We start from the raw sequence: 20,705 nt of genomic DNA, 5'->3' as shown, positions 1-20,705 counted from the left end.
CCCAACACGGCTGCAGCACGACTCCATGCTTCCCAGCAGTTTATTCAAAAATTCCCCTCGACTGTCAGTCAGACGATTCACTTTTTATTATTACCCCACTGCAACCTCCAATGCAGATGAACTGAGTGACTCTGAATGGGGCTGTCACAGACCTTGAAAAATGAGGTTTTGTCTGCTCCGCATAGACATTAAACATCTTATGGCACTTTTTGTAAGGGCATTCGAGTTGTGCTCTTGTCCTGGGCTTTTATAACCCTTGCAATGCTGAGTGTGGTCCTTTACCTAGAGGGCCATCTCAACAACTTTGTAATATGTCAGACCAAATTCTGCACCCCAATGCTTCCAAAATTGCCACCAACTTCCTAGGGATGCAGGGTCCGACTCTGGGAGATGTAGTCTCAGTGTGTAGTCTCTGTGGGATGCACTGGGATTCTCCAGGGTGGAAGGTGCTGATATTCTATAAACATAAGACAATAGTAATAATGACAAGGCCTCATTCTCTGCTTTATAACACACCGCTTGCTTAGCGCCCTGCCATCCCTGACTGCTTAACATTGCAGGTCTTGTCAAATTTCTAAAATCCTTATGATTAAAGTGTGCGAGGGCAGGGAAGGATGGTGGGCTGGGAGAGAAGGGGATCTGAGTAACAGAATTATTTATACCTTCTCTTAATCATCCCCAGGATGCAGTCCAGTAGCAAACACACCAGAGAAACGGCTTTGTATTTTTGAACCAGCCTGATAGAGTAGGCTCTGCTTGCTTAACATGAGAAGTTAAAATGAATGGCTCAGCCCCCAGAAGCAAAAGCCACTTGAGTAAAAGAGGGAGTTTGTATCCTGAACTCTCCTTACTTGTCATGGCAAGGTTGCAGGAGGCAGATTTTTAGCAAACAAGAATGTAGATGAGAGTGGAGTGGCCCAAAGGGGCTTTACAAGACCATTTTAAACAACTTACTTGTTAACAAGCTGTGAAAGGACAGAGGCATTTTGGGGGTGTTTCCAAGTTTAGTAGCATGGAAGTGGAAAAGAGCTATATTCAGGAAAGCATTTTAATGAATTGTTTTAATACAGGAATGTGCAAAGCACCCGTTATTTGGCTGCTGAGTCCGAACTCAGGGTGGCACAGACACCAGGTGAATGGAGTGCCTTGGGGCTTGCTCACTCAGTCACAGCAGTGGGACAGGCTGGGTGGTTCCAGGGTAGTTACATCACTACAGCGGTCCCTAACACAGACCACCCCTTCCTAGAGACTGGGAGTGGATCCTTCCTTTATTCTCTCCAAACAGCAGTTACTAGCCATTCCTCCTCAAAGACTCAAATGCAGATCACTTACCAAAGGATGTGCTAATGAGGATGAAAACCTTGACACTCAGGAAGTGCTGGTCGCTGAAAGCAATGGGTGAACTTTTTCAAAGCCGTATAAGACGGATGTAAATAGTAGAAAGGTTCTTGGCACTGGATTCATACTGGGTTTTAAATCCTCCCTGCCTCCAGCCTCTCCCGTGGCATTTATTCCTCTATTCTCCACCCCAATGCACCACCCAGCTCTCCCTCCTGTCTGCAATCTCTGCTGAAAGCGCCCCTCCTTCCCCTGGTTTACAGCCCTTCCTTTCTCTCTGCCCCAGCCATTGGTTTCTGTAGCTCTGTAATTGTATTAATAGAATCATAGAATATCAGGGTTGGAAGGGACCTCAGGAGGTCATCTAGTCCAACCCCCTGCTCAAAGCAGGACCAATCCCCAACTAAATCATCCCAGCCAAGGCTTTGTATTATACACAGTTGCTCCCTCTACAACAAAAAGAAAAGGAGGACTTGTGGCACCTTAGAGACTAACCAATTTATTTGAGCATAAGCTTTCGAGAGCTACAGTACTCCTTTTCTTTTTGCGAACACAGACTAACACGGCTGTTACTCTGAATCCCTCTACAACATTTTCGGACACAAATATGCATTACGAACTAGTGACATTGTGCTGAGAATTCCTGTTGCCATTATGATAGACCATTATTGAAACAGTAAAGGTTTGCTAAACTACTGCAGTGTGCTAAAGCCGATGGTGGGACTTCAGGGTTTGAAATGGTGGGAAAATTGAGTTAAAAGCTTTCCTGCTCACACGCCTAGTCTCTGCTGCCTCAGAATGACAGGCTGGATCCTGGGATGGGGTTTAGCTGTTTTGCTGCACCGCCACCAGAATGTGACTCTCCAGGCTGGCATACTGGATCTGGGAGGATCACCCCAGTGCTTGATGTAGAGCCAATGCAGGAGCTTCTATACCACACGCCCAGTGTAGAGGTTTGACGGGGACATCACTATGCCCCATCATTCCCCAGCTGTGGTTTCAGCCCAGTGGGATGGTTTGAGCTGGTGTAAGTTAGAGCAGCCCATAGGCTGCTCTTTCACAGCATTGTGGGACCAGTCCTGCACAAAGTGGACCAGGGGACTGAAAATGTAAGCTTCCCACAACTTCTGTCCCTGACATGTGCTGTGTGCTCCTTCGCTTTTGCAGGGATCTCACCACCATGTCCTCTAGATAGTTGTTTTCATCGGTGCTACATCTGATAATACACAAAGATTGAGCTATTCAATTCAAAAAAGATTTGGTGTGGGAATGACGATGACAACAAGGCTTTGCATTTCTGTGGTGGCACCAATGCTGGTGTGTGTCAGCCAACAGCTTTCTTGTTTCTGAATCAGAAAACTCTCAGTGCTGGAATAAACCGGACTGTGGTACTGCTCCATGAGCTCAGCAGAAAACTCAGTATCCTACCCTAGCATGGCAGCCAGACCGAACCCTCAACGGCCCCACCCCTCACTTGGGATTGTAGAGTGATGACTACAGGGTTTGTCCTCCACCCTCTTTAAAGAGTCGTGTTTGACAGTGCCACTTCAGTCCTAGTCAGCAGAAATAAGACATGATCGTTCCACATACAGACCCTGCCTGAGGCCACAAAGTAGGGTTCATTGCCCCTTTCATCTACTTGGCAGCAATCTGACTGTCGCTCAGAATTTGTTTTAGCCAGTTCAAGGTCAGAGGTGTGAACTTCCTCTGAAAGCAAAAGTGGAGTAAAGCCTCCATTGGAATCCTTCTCTTAATGCCCCGAGGGACCCAGTCCTGGCTCATCAGAGCCAGAACCAGGGCTCGCACGTTACTATTCTCTGTCTGCAGCCATAGCTGAAGTAGCAGGGGTACATTGTCTTAACTGGAGAAGAGCAAGCTCTGGACAGACGCCTGTTTGGACATCCCTGGCTCGGAACCCAACTCTGAAGAACATGCATGGTGCTCTTACGCACTCCTCCCTGCCTGCGTGCGCTCTGGCCACCATGGGAGGGCACGATTCCCAAGATGGCCCGGGGGCTCCAGTTAGACAGGTGTATGTGTGCCCATGTGCATGCATGTTGGCTGAGCAAATATGGGTTTAGAACAGAGACAACAGTTGCTGCGTTTGCCCTTCTGTGAGCAGTTCTTCTTCTGTGTCAGGCCCCATTGTTTTCACCCATTAACACCTCTGAGCCAAAAATGAAGCGTGCTGGCAATCGTGCATGACTGTGTCACTGCCGGAAAGGCAAGTTATGTGGCTAAAGGTGCCTGGGAAACCCGTCACAAACTCTACGCTGCGCAAAGGGTTGGCCAGCAAGCACCTGGCACGGAAGCACTGCTGGGGGGAAGTGAGCGGCTGACACACTTAACCACAGAGATGCTCAGGTCAAAGTGGCAAAGGCGCACGTCACACCCCTGCCCTTTACAGTGTGTCGCTGGACGGAGGGGTATGTAAGCCTGGCCAGTGCTGGATGCCTTTCCTGGTTGAGAAAAGGTGATTTGTGTTTTCTGAATGAGTACACGGGACCCCTGCGAGGGAGCAAGCTCAGAAGGGAGGGTCTTTCCTGAAAAATGACAGTGTAAAACTGGTGCTGTCTTCCTCAGCAGACCTGTTCCCTCCCTGTGGAGGCATTAAGATGTGCTGTTCAGCGAGACAAACATGCGTCTGAGTGGTTTTTTCCCTCCTGCTAATGCTGCAGGGCCAGCAGAGCTAAGAGAGAGTGGACTGGATTCTATTTCGGCTGGTGCCTCAGGAACAGCATGGTTAGCAGAATGCCAATCAGTTACGCAGCAGTGCCAACTCCGACTTCTGAAGGCAACGGCGTAGGCACAAGTGTCACTGAGCACTTAATTTGCAGACAATGGGGCTGCACAAGTGTCGCACTGGACCGCATTTGGCCTGGAGGACCTTTTGGGTGATGTGTACAACAGAAAGTCTATCTTAGCTTTCAGATCCTAGGCTGAGTTTGCAAGGCCGGCAGTTAGAAAACACATCTTTGCACTTGTAAAGAAACCACATTTGGTTTGAAAGTTATGGCAAGGCTGCAAACCTGGCATCTCCCTTTCAGGAATACTGGCATTAAAGTGCAGTCCTATTCCAGTCAATGAGACAAAACACCAGAAAAATTCAAGAGACCACCCTCTTGGCCACAGCTTGGAGAGCTCAGTTATTATTTAACCCCAATGTTATGCAATTCATGGCAGCAACTTTCCATATAGGAACATGGGCAATACATAATATTCAAGTATCTCATCTTGATGTCTGGCTGCATGGTTGATAAAATGGCCCTAGAGTTATATGGAATCAATTTAACGCTGTGCCCCCTGGGAACAGCCTCCGTAAATTGCTAGTCCAGTCTGCTACCTTCATCGGTCATGCACCTGGAAAGGTTAATGCATCTCTCTCTTCAGGCTTGTCTTTGTCTTCTTTCCAGTCTCATGAGTACAAACATTGTGTTCAGATACACCATGGAATTTCTGTCTCTGAAGAAATGCCACCCCTTAGGCTTTGGCTGCACACACAATGCTACTGATCAGTACTAATGTGTAAAGTTATCTTTGAGGGGGATTTTGCTCCAGTGGTGTTGCACTGTGGTTTACATCACACACTATGTAATGTACATTTTATGCAATCCCTGGCCCACTTACAAAGCTACTTGTTTTGCAGAAGCTCAGAAGAAAAGTGGGAGGCTAGTGTCCACATTTGCATGCCAGTATCCAGTCTGCTATTCTGACTTTCTACAGAGACATGCTGGGGATTTTGGACCAGTCAGATGTGTTTGTGATGCACAGAAGCTTTCAGCTGCTTTGTCTTGCAATTCAAGCAGTTAAACATGGAGAACTATGTCACTCCTCAAATCAACAATTTCTGACTCTTGTAAATTTGTAAATCTAACCAGATAGACTGGAGAATTGGAAGGTGGCCGACTCTGTCACTTACACAGTATTTTCTTTTCTTTAAACATACATCTAAATCCCACAAAGATACTTTACTGGCAGTTTTCACCCCCAGACACGATCTGCACATTGTCAATAAGAATATAGCTGGTATTTTGTAACAGTATTGTCCTGATATTTTTCCCTTTACTGTTCAATAATAAATCTCATTTATACACTAGACAAATACAAACACATTGGTAAACAACTTTTGGATTGTGAATGCAACATAATTGAAAAAAGCCACTGGAACTGAAAATCCTTATTGCCATGGCACAAGGAGGAAAATAAATTGATATCTGAAGCTGTAGCCATTCTCGTTTGAAAGCTACACAATATTTAATCATATAGCTAAAATTAACTTTTCAAAATTCTCTGTTTTGTAAAAAAGAACTGCAAAAAATGACCCACGCAATACCCACAACCTGGGCCCTGAACTGAAATCTCTACACAAACAATTCTGCCCTTCCAGGAAAACCTGACGTAGCCACAACAGACGTGTTTTGTGCCTGTTCCTGTAGAACGATGCTGCACCACACTCTCCATATAAACCGGCTCACCTGCTATTTGTTTACATATTGATTTATTGCACCCAACAGCCGCTTGACTTTCAACTACCAGCGTAACAATGGATGGATAGCATATCTATGCATCTTCCTTGCTTACATCATTTGCCTGTATAAGAACTTAATTCATCTTCTTCTGCAGCTAATTTTACAACATTTGTGCATATAGCCTCATTCAGGTATATACAAGGCACCTAACTGCATATTCAGTTGTGTAGCTTCCTATAACACAGCCCTTTGGAACACAAATAAGCAGGGGTAAAGAAAGAAGCAACATCAACATCTTGTGAAGTTTAAGTGTCAGATACCATATTTGTACATTGTGAGGCAATCATTTAAAAGAAGTAGGGTGTCTGCACAGCGCCTAGCACAGTGGAACCCTGGGCATGACCGGAGCTCCTGGGCACGATGTAAACACAAATAATAATAATAATGTGTTGCTCATTTCATTGGATAGCTTCTGAACATGGTCTGACTGGTTCTTTCTATGAAGGAGAAAAATAGATGCTTAATGTGGCCTCTGATCTCTTTTGATAAGGCAAATTCCATCCCACTGTTATCCCAGGCTGCACTGCCTGCTGACAGATGAAGCAAATATGCTGATCTAATTTCTTGAGATGATACCACTGGGATTGTTGCTGATTCCAGAGGGGACACAATGGTAACATTTTGCATATCTTGCTTCGTTCATACACAGTTTTGCCTTTTGGGTGACACACTTGATTTATTTAAAAAAAATTCTTCTATGGTCTTATGTGTGGAGCATTCCCTATGGCATATTACACAGCTCGACAAGTCACCAGGGTAAATATAGACACGCCAGAATACAAGGTTTCTGACTAAATGCAGAGTCAGGCTAGGAGTCAGTAGCTCAGCAATGCCTCCATCTGCGTTGGTGTTCCGGAGTCATGAGGCTTTCAGCAGTATTTAGTGGTCTCATCACAACCTCTAGTGGACAACAGTCCGCATCACCACAGAGGTTCAACGTGTGATGTATTTACACATCTCGTTTTCGGTGGGCCCAATCCTTGGAGGTACGCTACTCCCATTGACTAAAAGGGGTGTTGAGGGTGCTCACCAACTTGTAGGATTTCTCTGACCAAAACAGAATGACTTCTCTGTCTCACTGTTAGTTCCCACTGTACCACTACAGGGAACAGAGCAGGGGTGGCCAAACCACAGCTCCTTTACAGTTAAAATGTGGCTGGCAGAGCCCCCCATCCCTGTCCCATTCTCCGTCAGATGGGGGGGAGCTTGGGGCTTCTGCCCTGTGTCGGGGTGGTGGGGCTAGGGGCTTCTGCCAGAGATGACTGGTGCCTGCTGAGGGTGGGGGAGGCAAAATGTAAGGGTTCGCCCCACCCCCAACAGTTTGAGTCACCCCCCCCACACGCACACACAGCAGCCCCTCCCTGCAGCTCCCAGGTGTTAGCTCCGCCTGGAGAGGCAGCGGCAAACTGCTGGGAGCTGCAGGGGGGGTCACTGCTTTAGCTCCATGGGGAGAAGCAGCAGCAAAAGCAATGGCTCTTCCTGCAGCTCCCAGCTTGCTGGCTCCAGCAGCTGCTGTGCTGGGAGGGGGCCCAGCAGCACCATGTGACCAAGTGAGGCCAGCAAACCCTGGCTGAAGCCCCGAGCCCCGGCAGGCACGCCCCGGTTCTTGAACTTCTGAAGAGTATTGTATGTGGCTTGGATAGTCAGTAAATTTGGCCATCCCTGGAGTAGATGCATGTGGGCACCACAAGGACCAACTGCAGTGGGAGCTCTGCAGGTGGAAAGACTGCAAGATAAGGCCCCAAGCGCTGACAGTCTTCTTGGACTGAACATTATTACTGCTAACAAGACCTGTCACTGTTGTCTTGTCTCATTATTTGCATACCAGGCACACAATGCTGCAATGAACCGGATTTTGATTCACATGCTCTTTGCATTCTGGCACCCAGAGTTTTCTCATGGAAGTTTTTCAAAACAGAAGACATGATTCTCCATTGCCCTGCACCTTGTACTGGTGCCTTAGGAACAGAACTGTTCCTACGAATCCGCATGGTAGAACTTCACACCCATTCTTCCTTGGTGTAAATGACACCAGAAGGGGCAAAGCTATGGAGACTCACATGCAGACGAGTGATTGGTTGGTGCAGCTGACTTTAAACCAGCCATTACTTTGCAAAAGTGAACTGAAAACTGAGGCAGACAGAAGAAAACACATGATCTTTGTGTGTGGCCCAGTCCTGCTGCCTCTCATAGATTAAGGCCAGAAGGGTCCGTTATGATCATCATCTAGTCTGGCCCCATGCGTGACACATGACAAAGAGCCTCATCCTATAAAACAATGGAAACTGCCAAACTGCCCCTGGCTCCATGGCTCTGTTTTGGGATTTTACAGCAATAATTCACTGAGCCTTGTAAAGGGTCAACTAATTATCAGCTCCCACTCTGCCAGCCAAAAGGAGTTCCGCACAGAGTGTTCCCTCTGTTGATTTATTACCTGTCACTCTTGCACTGAGGGCTAAATCCTGATCCTGAGTAAATGGGCTGCACACCAGGGCTTCCTAGTGGGGCTGGGGATGGAGCAAGTTGTTTCCCAGGCCGTGGGGAGGCCAGCAGAACTCCAGTGGTCCCTGCATCCCACCCCACAGGGTGGGTTTGGCCAGTGTCTTCCCACAGTTATGGATCCACTAGCCATGTCCTCCAAACCCATCTGTACAGGGACATGGAGAACACAGAACACAGTCATGGCTGACTTTTGGCCCTTCCACAGATCTCAAGGTATGAATAGCCAATAAGCAGAATAGCTGATAGTCGATTGCACAATACAGTGAAGGAATGGAAGCAACTTCCTCTTGACATGTTATGCCTGATGCTGAAGTTACGTTTAGTCATCTGCCCATGGAGACCTCATCAATACTTCTTCTTTTGTTATGCTCATCCCCGTGTGTATACACATGACACAAACACACTAATATGTGTGTGTGTGTGTGTGTGTGTGTATTAGATTTCCTTTACAAAGACAAAAGAACAGTGTACTCTCTCTCTCATATATCCGTGGCTATATAGATCCACTCTCCTTTTCTCTTTATAAAGGAAATCTAACCCTTCTTGCTGTGGAAAAAACCCCAACTGACTAAGAAGACATGGATTTGAATTTAAAATGTAAAACAAGATTCTTTAATGCAGCCTTTCTCTAGGAATATGGGCAGAAGGAAGTATCAAGAGTGCAGCTACGAGCTTATTTTCCCATTATACCACTGTCCTGCCATCAATAGCTGTTAATCTTTGTTAAAAATACAAGGGCAGAATTGAAGGTCAATTTTCCAAACCCATCCCTTTTACAGCCGTCACAACAGAAACACCTATCGGCCACTCCTGTTCTCTCCCTGATGAGTCTGTGTCTGTACAGCCTGGCTATTAATAAATCTTAAGTCGGGGGCAAATCCTGACTGCCTGGCCCACAAGGGATTTCCCATTACAATCTCTGGGACACTTGCTAGAGTTCAGAGAGTGGCTTTTGGCCCTAACGATATTAATGTGCTACGCCTGTGTTACGTCACCCTCAAATAACTCCAAAGAGCATTATTCACGATGGTCTGACTGTGATGAGAAAAGAAGACAGAGCCGTTCAGTGTGAAAATGTGAAACAAACAGACACAATTAAAACGGAGCCTTCTGGTAAATCGCAACAACTGTAATTTCAGCCCATGTCCCTGCCTGAACCAGCAACACTGAAAGATCATCAGCCTGGCACTGCCCAGGTCCTCAGTGGAATTCCAGCATCTGACATGCTGTAGCCTTGTGCCGCTTTCCTTTGCCATGTGTGTACACCAGAAAAACAATCTACAGGACGCCAGGGACCCTCCCGGGCTATTAAACGTGTATTTTTAAGGGAGGATAACTAAGAAAGGGCCGGGCGAGGGAAGGAGCCATTCATTTAAACACTGGTTTTCATTATTTTGTCCAGGTTAGATGTCAATGGGGAACATTACTGACTCTGTACGCTCACCGTTTAATGCTAGGCGTTGTTAAACAGAGGGTGGGAAGTGCTTTTCCTTACTCTGACTCTCCAGCTATAAACTAAAGGGTCTGATTCCTACAAACGTCCCCGGAGTAAACTGAGCAGGATTGGGCCCTCCCTTTGCGAGTGGGCATGTACCCAGAGGGGCATTAACAATGCAGTCTGGAGACCCACAAAAGGGGCAAGGGCCAGAAGCCAGGAGACCTCTTTGCTGCTCCGGGAGCTGTTCCCAGAGTCAGTGCTGAAATGGCGAGCCTGGCACCGCCCGGGGGGCTGGCAGCGGGCTCTGGCCGGGCCGCTCGGCTGCCCCAACACAAAGCGGTGATTTTGGAAAGGCTCCGCGTGTGTGCGCCCCCGCCTTAGGCGGCGTCGGCAGCCCTCATGTCCGCGCTGCAGCCCGCACCCCATCTCCGGCCGGCCGCTCCGGGGCTGGGGCTTCCCGCACACTTCATGCGCTTTGCGGGTGCGTCATACGGAGTAAGAGGCGCCTCAGGCCAGGAGCGGAGCGGGCGCAGGTAACCGAGGCAGGTGCCTATCCGGGGGGCCTCTCCCCGCTTGCGGAAAACTACTTCAGGCTCACAAGCGAAGTTTGAGGAGCGGATGGGAACGGCTGCTTAGCCCGGGAATGCGCGGCTACGAGCGCACGGACTCAGCCCCATGCCTCCCCCGGGTCCCGGCTGGCGGGGCGGCTGGAACAATGGGCATAAAGCGGGTGCCCAGAGCCGCCGAACCTGGATCACCCACGCCCGCTGTCCGCACCGCCACATGCCGGCACCGGGCTCCCGGGGGCACACGCGGCACATGGACACTGTTGCCTCCAGCCTCGGGCTTTGCAGCCCCCCGCTCGCCGGCGAGGCAGGCGCAGCCCCGGGCACAACGGGAAGGGCGCAGCCGGCCCGAAACCCGCTGGTTCCCCCGCGCCCCGGGACCCGCACCTTCCCCCACGGCCCCGAGCGGCAGAGAACAAAGGCGCCCGGGAGGCAGGGCCGGGACCTGGACCCGCCCCGGCCCCACGGGGCAGAGCAGAGGCCCTGTCCCGCAGCCCCCGACAACGGCTGGGCTCAGGCTGGGGGCCCCACGCCAGGGGCCAGTGCCCCGGCTGCCCCGCGAGCCTGTGCCCGAGCGCTCAGCGGGGGGCTGCGCTCGCAAAGGCAGGGCCCCTGGGTGCCCAAGTGTGTGTGTGGGGGGGGCAGCGCCCCATCGCCCCCCAGCCCGGGCCCTGCGGGCCGCGCCCCATCGCCCCCCAGCCCGGGCGCTGGTGGCTTCCCTGCCCAGCGCATCCAACTCAGCCAAAGCTCCGGGACCCCAGCCCGCCCGGGCGGAGGCAGCGCCCCGGGGCGAGACGAGCCCGGGCTGGGGAGGGGTCCGCGACCGGCCGCTGGGGGCAGAGCGAGCGGGGTCCCGGCCCCCCGAGACCGCGGCGCCCCCCCGGCCCCCCCCGGCCCCCCGCCGCCGCCCGCTCCTACCTGGGCGCCGCGCCGCCTGGCTGCCCAGCAGCAGGACCAGCAGCGAGAGTCCCCGGAGCCCGGCGGGCGGCGCGGGCAGAGCGCGGGGCCCCGCCATGGCGCGGCGGGCAGAGTCCGTCCCCGGTGCGGCCAGCCCGGCCCTGGCGCGGCGGCGAGTCCGTCCCCGGCGGTGCAGCGAGCGGGGCTGGGCGGGCGCCAGCGAGGGCGGGGCGGGGAGCGGGCTGCGGGGGAGGGAGCCAGACACCGCCACCGCCGGCTGCGGGCCCCGGCCCCCCCAGCCCTGCCCCCCCGCCGCCCCGGCCCCCCCAGCCCTGCCCCCCAGCTCTGGAGTCCGCCACCCCCAGCCCCCCAGCCCTGCCCCCCCGCCGCCCAGCTCCGCCGCTCGGATGCCCGCCCCCCAACCCCTCACCGCCCTGCCCCCCACAACTCGCTGGCCCCGCCGCCCGCCCCCCTGCCCCCCCTAGCCCCACCGCCCGGAGCCTGCCCCCCAGCCCTGGAGCCCGCCCCTGTGCCCCCCAGTCCCCACCAGCCCTGCTCCCCACAATTCCCCTATAGAGCCCCCCAGCCCTGCCGCCCCGCCCTGCCCCGCCGCCCCCCAGCCCCGCCGCTCGGATGCCAGCGCCCCCACCGCCCTGCCCCCCCAGGCCCGGGGCCCACCCCCATTCCCCCCAGTCCTGCCCTGCCCCCGTCCCAGCCCCCCACTGCCCTTCCCCCCACAACTCCCTGGACCCGCCCCCTGCCCCCCTGCCCCCCAGCCCCGGAGCCCACCCCCTGCCCCCCAGCACCCCTCAGCTCTTCTCCCCAGCTTCTCCCCAGGCCCCTCCACAGCACCCTGCCCCCACAACTCCCCCCACAAAGCCCTGCCCCCTCAGCTCAGCACTGCCAGCCCCCACCCCCCACTCTCCTCCACAGAACTCTGCCCCCCCAGCTTCCCCAGCCTCCTCCACAGAGTCCTGCCCCCTCACAGAGCCAACTCCCCCCACAGAGCCTTGCCACCAGCCCAGCACTACCAGCCCCCACCCCCTGCCCCCTCCACATAGCTCTGCCCCCCAGCTTTCCCCACAGCGCAGCCCCCCCACAGACTCCTGCACTCCCAGCCCCCCTCACACAGACTCCTGTCCCCACACAACTCACCCCCACTCAGAGCCCTGACCCACACAACCCTGTACTCCCACCCCCCACTCTCCTCCACAGAGCTCTGTCCTCCCAGGCCCCCCACAGCCCTGCGCTCCCCGCCTCCTCACAGCCCCTCTCAAAGCCCTGTGCTCCCAGCCTACCCCCCACAGGCCTGCCCTCCCAGCCCCCCTCCTACAGAGCCCTGCCCTCCCAGCCCCCAGTGCCCCCTCCAGCCCTGCGCTCCCAGCTCCCCCAGAATCCTCCCTCCACCGATCTCAGCCCCCCACTGCTCCCAGCCCCCCTCCCTGCGCTCCCAGCCCCCCCCCCCACAGCTCCCTGCTCCCCCACAGCTCCCTGCATCCCCATCTTATCTCCCATCCAACTCTTGCCATAGACCCCCAATAACCCCTCCTCCAGGTCCCCATCCTCTCCCAGAGCCCTCACCCAGCCTCCCCACCATAGACCCCCAAATAATCACCTCCCCCAATCCCCCCATCCCATCCCCTAGCCTCGTCTATCCATCACTGCGGTGTCGGGGCATGATGCTGTGGCTGGGATATGGAAGTTTGTGGGTACATGTGTAACGCACAACGTTTATAAAGGTGCGGCGTGCCACAGGGCCAAGCTTTGCTCCTCTCCGAAAGCAGCTATCTCCCATTGACTCTGTACAGTCGCGCCGGTTCAAACTGAAAATACCATATGCAATGCGGGTCCCCAAGGAGAGGGAACTCCAGACTGCACAGGGTCAGGTCCCACAATCTGCTTTCCCAGAGTTAGCTGGTAGATGAAATCAGCAGTAAAGCTTTCGGAGGCCAGTCTTGATTCCACTGAAGTCAGTGGAGAAGTTCTCATCGGCTTCAGTAAGAACAGGAAGGAGGCCTTTGTTCTTTTGAAATGACAAATTCAGACCCTGAGATTTTCCTGTAAGTCATCTTTTGATAAGCATGCCGATCCGCCCCATCCTTCTGGCTGTGAAACCCAACTGCGTGAGCAATGCTGGTAACATGCTACCGTGCTGAAAACCATGACGCCAGGACCAGGACTTCATCATCCTAGCAGCTATGCTGGTGCTACCGTCTGATAGTCTGCATTACCTTTGAGAAAGGAAGCATGATTTGGTTACCTCAGCAACAATAATCACAAATCAGCTTCATGAAAAACATCAATACAAAAGAGTGCATCAAGTCAAGCAACAATCTAGCTAGTTTCCAATTGATTCTGTTCTCACTTGCACTGTGGACTTTCATGGAGCTACTTCTGGCTGACACGGGCCTAAGTGAAAGGAGAAACAGGCCCAATGTTTTAGGAGTCTGAAGCAGCCCCATGTGCACAGCAGGGTATTTGCATTCTTTGTAGCCCTCTGTGCTGATGCAGCCAGGAGTGGTTGGACAGCAGGAGAGAGAAGGAGGAATTAAGAAAGGAAAATAAACCAGTGAGGGGCACAAAATGTATTTTAACATCCTCAGTTTGGTACAAAAGGCAGGATTCACTTGCTCATAGATTGCTTTTGGCCTGACAAATACATTCAAGGCAAAGTTTGTACTAGCTGCTTCATTTAGGACTTTCTCCTGTCTCCCACTTTGGCTCCCAAACTGCAGTTGTTAAAGATCAAAGCTGTCTTTCATTTAGCAGTTTTCCTTGAGTGATTTTTATTGTATTCATTTGCATTGTAGACACTCCTAAGATATGGAGATAATAACATCACTACCATGGTAACGGGGGGAGGGGAAAGAACAACTCGTTTATTTGTTATGTAAAAAAGTCCACAAAACTGCACAATCTGTTGGCTATGGAGAAAAGCAGCATTAGGTTAAAACCTCAGCAAGTCGACCTGGATTAGTGATCATAATAAACAGAGGCCCCTGCTCTCTGAGGGGTTGGAAATGGTCTCAGCTGTGCATCAGTCCTGTTCTTCCCTTTTGAAATCAATGGGTGTTTTTCCATTGGCTTCAAGAGGATCAGGCTGCCTTTACTTTTTGATACATTGATGGAGTCTGTTCCCATGGGATGCATCTGGTATGGATGGTGCTGCTTAGAGCATCTGGTTTACCTAACCACTGCTCACTTCATGTGGCCGACTTAGTAAGCAACTTAATCCCCTCGCTAATGATCAGGATCAGGTTATTTTACCTCTGTATCTGGCAGCGGTGCGACTGCTGATGGAATACTGTGTCCAGTTTTGGGGCCCACAATTCAAAAAGGATGTTGATGAATTGGAAAGGGTTCAAAAAAGAGCTACAAGACTGATTAAAGCATTAGAAAACATGCTTTTTAGTGATAGCTCAATCTATTTAGCTTAACAAAGAGAGGGTTAAGGTATGACTTGATTACAGTCTCTAAGTACTCCAGGGAACTGAAATTTGATAATGAGCTCTTCAATCTAGCAGAGAAAGGTACAACATGATCCAATGGAAGTTGAAGCTAGACAGATTCATGCTGAATATAAGGTGTACCCTTTTAACAATAGGGTAATTAACTACTGGAACAATTGACCAAGGATTCTGGTGGATTCTCCGTCACTGGCAATTTTAAAATCAAGATCAGAAGTATTTTTCCTAAAAACTCTGCTCTAGGCATTATTTGGGGGATGCTCTCTGGCCTATGTTATACTGGAGATCAGACTAGATGAACTCAATGGTCCCATCTGGCCCGGGAATCCATAGGATCTGTATGTAAGCTTAAAGGCAGGATTGAGCCTGTAGGATGAGACTATGGAATGACATTATACTGAGAAAGTCCCTTTGCACACAGAGAAGCCATTTCCCCTAAACATTATCTGACAGGATTATTTTAATTTTTTTCCTCCCGATGTCTCCCTGTGCAACAGCCAGCCAACACCGTGGCCTAATGGCCTGTGAAATTTCAGTCTGAAAGACTAAGACCATTTGTGAGTTGATTGGCAGGGAAGCCAAAGGCCACTGGAAACCACATTCACGGCCTTTTTACACAATCCTGGTCTTCAAAACTGAGGCCACACCAGTGAGGGGGAGTGGAGTGGTGCCAGCCATGAATGACACTCGAACCATTCTGCCCATACCAGCAGCCAAAGTGATGTGCTGCTAGGGACACCTGACTGCAGCTCTCAGAGGGAGCAGTGCACCTTCTTGAGAAGGTGCCTCTCAGCCTGCATGGTAGCGGGGGTCCTGACTGCCCTCTTGGTGCCCTGGCACTCTCGCAGGCACTGATCATGCCAACACTTATATAGAAGCTCAGTCTGGTTCACCTGGGCAATCCAGGGTAGATCAATGGAGGAATATTAATCACGTGGATGAGGTTTTGTGGCATCAGAGCTTGTTGTGACTGCCTGCATGCTAGGGTGGGCCCTTGCCCTGTTACCTGCAGGTAAAGAGATGCACAGGGGAAGCACAGGACTCTTCGATTTTTAATTTGGGAGGGAAAAAAGAATCGAAAAGTGTTGTTACCGTTGGGTCTTATACACTGAGCTTCGGGTTCTGGCACATTGTAATGGTCAGACAACAGCAAGGTTTTATGAGAAATGCTTATCAACTGGAACTGCGGCAGCGTTAGCGGGCAAGGCTTTCGTTAGCACCATGTTCAATTGCATTTACCTCAGACCTTTGCTTGACGGAAAAAAATCAATACGTGCACTGAGAAATTCAGATGTTTCAGTTAACTGTAATTTTACATGATCATCTTTTATTAATGTTAATCTTAATTACCATAATTAAATCAGATGTGACCACCTCAGAGTAGCTTGTAGATAAGGACATTCTAAGAAAGAGTGATGAGTAGCTCCCCCTGAAAGGGCTGGGCGTTTGGTTCTGAGGAGGGCTGGAGTGTTTGTGTTTGTATTGTGATAGTTCCTGGAGACCTGGGCCCCACTGAGGCATTTTCCATTCTGCATCTAACTATTCAAGCCCCTTTGATTTACAAACTCAGGCTGGGAATCTTTCAAGAACAGGCTTTCTCCTGTGAGTTCAGCTCTTCTCCTGAGCAGAAGGAAGTGCAGAGGAAGGTGAAAATGAGAAACAACAGGGAGGAGGGAAGGTTAAACAAACTTTTTCCAACCTCCTCAAAGGTTCGGGTTTGGCCTGAGCTCTGGTTAAAGCTTTTGGTTCACACTTATTTCATCTGAACCAGTGCACGCATCACCCCTAGGTCTTGGCAGGTGCATTCTTAACCTTCCTTCAGCTTGCTAGATGCTGAAAGCCCACGGGGAGGTCACAGGACACCTGCTCCACCAGGCTGAGCTGAGCTGTAGCATTCCTCCAGGCAAGCGTTGTGAGCAATTCCCTCGGCCATGAATGAATGACTGGAGGCTCCTGGGTGCCCAGTCCTTTCATGGGCCCCTTCTTAGTGCCCATCAGTAGGGTTAGCAGCTGGCCTTCTGACTACACAGGAGGAGGCTGGGAGTGTAGGAAACACGCTTGGAGATTTACATATCCAGCTTTCAGCAAGCAGCAAAAGATGAATGATGTGTGCAGACAATTGGCCATTCTCCCTTTCAGCTTCCCCAGCGGGTTTCCAGCCGCTAATCTACACGGTCACGCCACATGGACCATAATGGTACAGCAAAGAACATCTAACCATGGCTCTGCTATGCGCATCGTTACAGTCCCTGCTCTGTGAGTAGAGTCACGATCTTTAATATGCTGCAGGGTATCATGCTTTTAAACGTGCTGTCTCTTAACACGACACAGATAGAGTAAGGCTGGTACAGGGTCATTACCCAGTTGTGTTAATTTAGCTGATCCACGAGCGGGAGCGAGGGCCTTTGGGTAACAAAAAGAGGCAGCTCCAGCTTGACTTCCTATGTACAGGAGCTTGCAGGTGGAGAGAGCTCTGTCTGCTGGGGCACTGGGGAGGGAGCAAGGATTCACAGCACAAGTGCTGTGTTTAATCTGCCACCGTATACCTGGGCTCAGGGAAGCCTGTGATGAGCGGTCATGATGCAGAGGACACAACAGAAGAGCACATTCTCCCAAACTCATCTGGTGGCCTTATTTCATTTTAGGTGATTGGAGCTTTGACTGAAAGAGTAAAGGAGCCGGAACCACAGGATAAAACAATTCCAAACAAAAGAGAATCAGCCAGACTAGGGTAAACCCCCACCCACACCCCAACAGACAAACACCATGCACACAAGCTCCCAACAAAGACCACAAATCAATGACCTACAGATTAGAACCAAAGACAGTTCCCACCCCTGACATTCCTTTTCTGTGCCCTACTGGGGAATTTGCTAGGGAACGTGGAGACTGAGAGGCCCAAGATGAGAGAGAGAACAGAATTAGTGGACTTACGTGGCCAGCCGAATGCAGCAGACAGAAATGTCACATATAGTCTCTACAGCCTCCAGGTCTACTGGAACCTCCATTCCAAACTCCATGCTCGGAAGTAACTCAGTTGTGTTCATTTGCTTTGGTCTGAAACTGGGCATGATGGAAATACTTTGGAAAATCTCTCTTTACTTGGTGCCAATTTGTAATCCACTACTGCCAAAACTAAGTACATAGCTCTTCCCGCTTCTCTACAGTGACGGCAGAAGAGTCACCTGAGGGAATTAGTGGAAGCTCAGTGGTTGGGACCTTTAATGCCAGATCAGACAAAGCACCAGGGAATATAGACAATATATAGGAGGGATGATGTTTGCAGTGTTGTTGTGGGTATGTCGGTCCCAGGATATTAGAGAGACAAGCTGGATGAGGTAATATCTTTTACTGGACCAGCATTTGGTGGTGAGAGAGACAAGCTTACGAGCTCCACAGAGCAAGATCAAAAGCTTGTCTCTTTTCCCAGTGGTAGGGATGATGTCAGTCAGATTTCTGAGTGCAGGGACCCAGGGCTGCACTCCCGTCCCAGGCCCATCATCCCTGGGAGTCAGTGGGAACTGACCTGAGGATGGTGTTCAGGGTTGGAGCCAGGATCTGACCCGGTTAGAATAGAAATGAGTTTACAATGTATGGACCTGTAGGAAAAGCCACATGAAATGGGCTGTTTTGCCATTGTGACCAATGGGAGCAGGACTAGCCCCATGGTTTCCCTTTCTCTCCTCTCCCTAGTATGAGATTGTAAGCCACTGGCCTTCTGTTAAGACAGCACCTCCTCCCCTAGCCCTGACCACTGGAAATGCAGGGAAGCTCTCCTCCCTCCCCTCTCCAGTCCGCAGGCAGCAGCTCGGAGAACTTGGTTTCCCACAGCCCGAGCTGGCCTGGGGGTTTGTAGGGAGGAAACCAGGATGCATTGCTGCGTTATCCCTTGGGAGGGCATGGGGCCCAGGAGATAGCGACCGGTCCAGTCAGCGGGAGTTAAGAAGTCCATGGCAGTTTTGCTTGTGAGGCACTTGCAGTGCTGGGGGTTGTACCACTGCCCAGAGCCAGGAGAGGACAGGCCGCTGCCAAAGAAGGGCTTGCAGAAATTGTGTCCTAATAATAATATGAAACCGGCTGACTGTCCAGCCCGGAGAGAACCTAACAAGCTGACTCCCTTTATTTAAATAGGCTGGGAACTCTGGGGTTTATGCAGATTGGCAGGTCTTGGGGGCCCGTGACCGAAACCTTGAGGGAATCGTCCAGCAACCCTGGCCAAGTCTGTCCAGTTCCGAGGCAGAAACACCTTTGAGGGCTGCTGGGCTGTGTGCACTTCAAGACCCCCCTGCTGGGATTAGAACACAGATACAGAACATAAGGGACGGCCACAGTGACCATCTGGCCCAGGATCCTGTCTTCTGACAGTGACCGGTGCCAGATGCTTCAGAGAGACAGGGCTGTTATCGAGTGATCCATCCCCTGTTGTCCAGTCCCAACTTCTGTCAGTCAGAGGCTAGGGACACCCAGAGCATGGGGTTGCATCTCTGCCCATCTTGGCCACTGACGGACTTATCCACCATGAACTTATCTAATTTGTTTTTGAACCCAGTTATAACTTTGGCCCCAGAAGAGGTGATTTGTGTTTGGCCCTGCAGAGAGGGCCCAGTCCAAGGCACAAGCCGGAGATGCTAGAACCCCACTAGTAATGGGCAAGTCTCAAGGGAAGGGATGACTCAGTCGAGTTTTGGGCTGGGTATAAGGTGAACATGCACTGGCTCTAACACCCTCTGCTTTCCACCTCTGGCAGCTCCTTTTGAGATCCCCAGAAACCCTTCATGTTTAGTTGAGGAGGAATCTAATGGGGCTGGATTATAAATTAAATAGAACCTCCTCCCACACTCTATTTACACGAAGGCAGTGAGAAGAGGGGGCAGGGATTCAGAGCTGAGACTGGTTCTCTCTCCCCGATTCGTGTCTCAGTGGTGACCCCATGCTGTAGGGCCCAGCCTCTTGGAGCCCTGGGGGCTGGGCAGCGCCACACTGTCCCCAAAGCAAGTCAGCATCCTGGCTTAAGGAGCCCTCACACCCCACCTCTGAGGTGTCTGAGTACATTTTACAGCAGGGCAAACCCAAGCTCTAGGAGGGAAGGTGATCACCCAAGGTTACAGAGTGCAGCAGCAGCCAGCGAGGGGGCTGGGGGGACGACGGAGCCCAGGCTTCGCGACTCCCGAACCATGTCCAAGACTCTGGGCTCCACACCTGCTATGAGCTGCACCGGCACAGGCCTGGGTCTGTGTGTGTGAAAACAGCCTTGGAACACCGTGCCTTGCGTAGAACTGGACATGCCTGAAGGGATGGATATTGCCACACGGTGAGGTGCTCCCGGAGCTCGGAGACAGCCCCAGCCCTTCCTCCACGAGATACTCCCGCCAATTCACAGACACACTGGCTTCCATGGGGGGAGGAAGTGCGGACGTTAACCTTGGCTGTAGATTTTGCTGCAGAGGGCTTTTAATGAAGCTGAACCCCATCTCTGAAGAAAGCCTGATGGGGGCAGCTCTGGGGAACAGCACTATTGTACTACAGGAGACAAGGCCTTTGTGTTTCAACGCTGCTTTAGAAAGGCCTCAGCCACTCCAGCGCTTTGCTTTCAGAAGGAGCCGTGTCCATGATTTGCCTAATAAATACCCACCATTGAATGAGGGATTTGAACCTAGTGCCAGGTTTGTTCCAGCCCCCTTTCGTGTCCGTCTATGGGCACAGCTCGGGGCCTTGTCAGGAGGGGAGTCCTTGTTCCTTGTCAGCACCAGAAGATTATTTTCAAGGTTTAAAAATAGGCTCTCAAATGCTGCCCAGTGTTTGGGGGCTGATACAAACAAATGCTGCAGGGATGAGAGTGCAGGGACATTGCTGCGGGGGCGAACGTCCAGAAGGTCCTGGAGGAAACTGGCCAGAAGCATACTGGGACACATTGCCAGGAGGGTAATTTGATGCAGCTCCAGGGCCGGTCGCCTTGCCGATCTACACC

The 20,705-nt window shown here is 51.5% G+C and overlaps 1 protein-coding gene across 1 annotated transcript in view; it reads right to left on the bottom strand.

Moving 5' to 3' along the window:
- The window catches only part of SEZ6L (seizure related 6 homolog like), a 152,896-nt gene extending 141,424 nt beyond the window's left edge, over nt 1–11,472 (bottom strand). Inside the window, exon 1 of the mRNA XM_037879011.2 lies at nt 11,292–11,472. Coding sequence (XP_037734939.1) covers nt 11,292–11,388 — 97 coding nt within the window. The 5' untranslated portion in view covers nt 11,389–11,472. The remainder of the gene's footprint in view (nt 1–11,291) is intronic.
- Between the last annotated feature and the right edge of the window lie 9,233 nt (nt 11,473–20,705).

This window comes from Chelonia mydas, chromosome 15, assembly GCF_015237465.2.
Source record: "Chelonia mydas isolate rCheMyd1 chromosome 15, rCheMyd1.pri.v2, whole genome shotgun sequence".
NCBI lineage: Eukaryota > Metazoa > Chordata > Testudines > Cheloniidae > Chelonia > Chelonia mydas.
The sequence above is the reverse complement of the archived record's forward strand: the minus strand, read 5'-3'. Positions and strand labels throughout refer to the sequence as shown.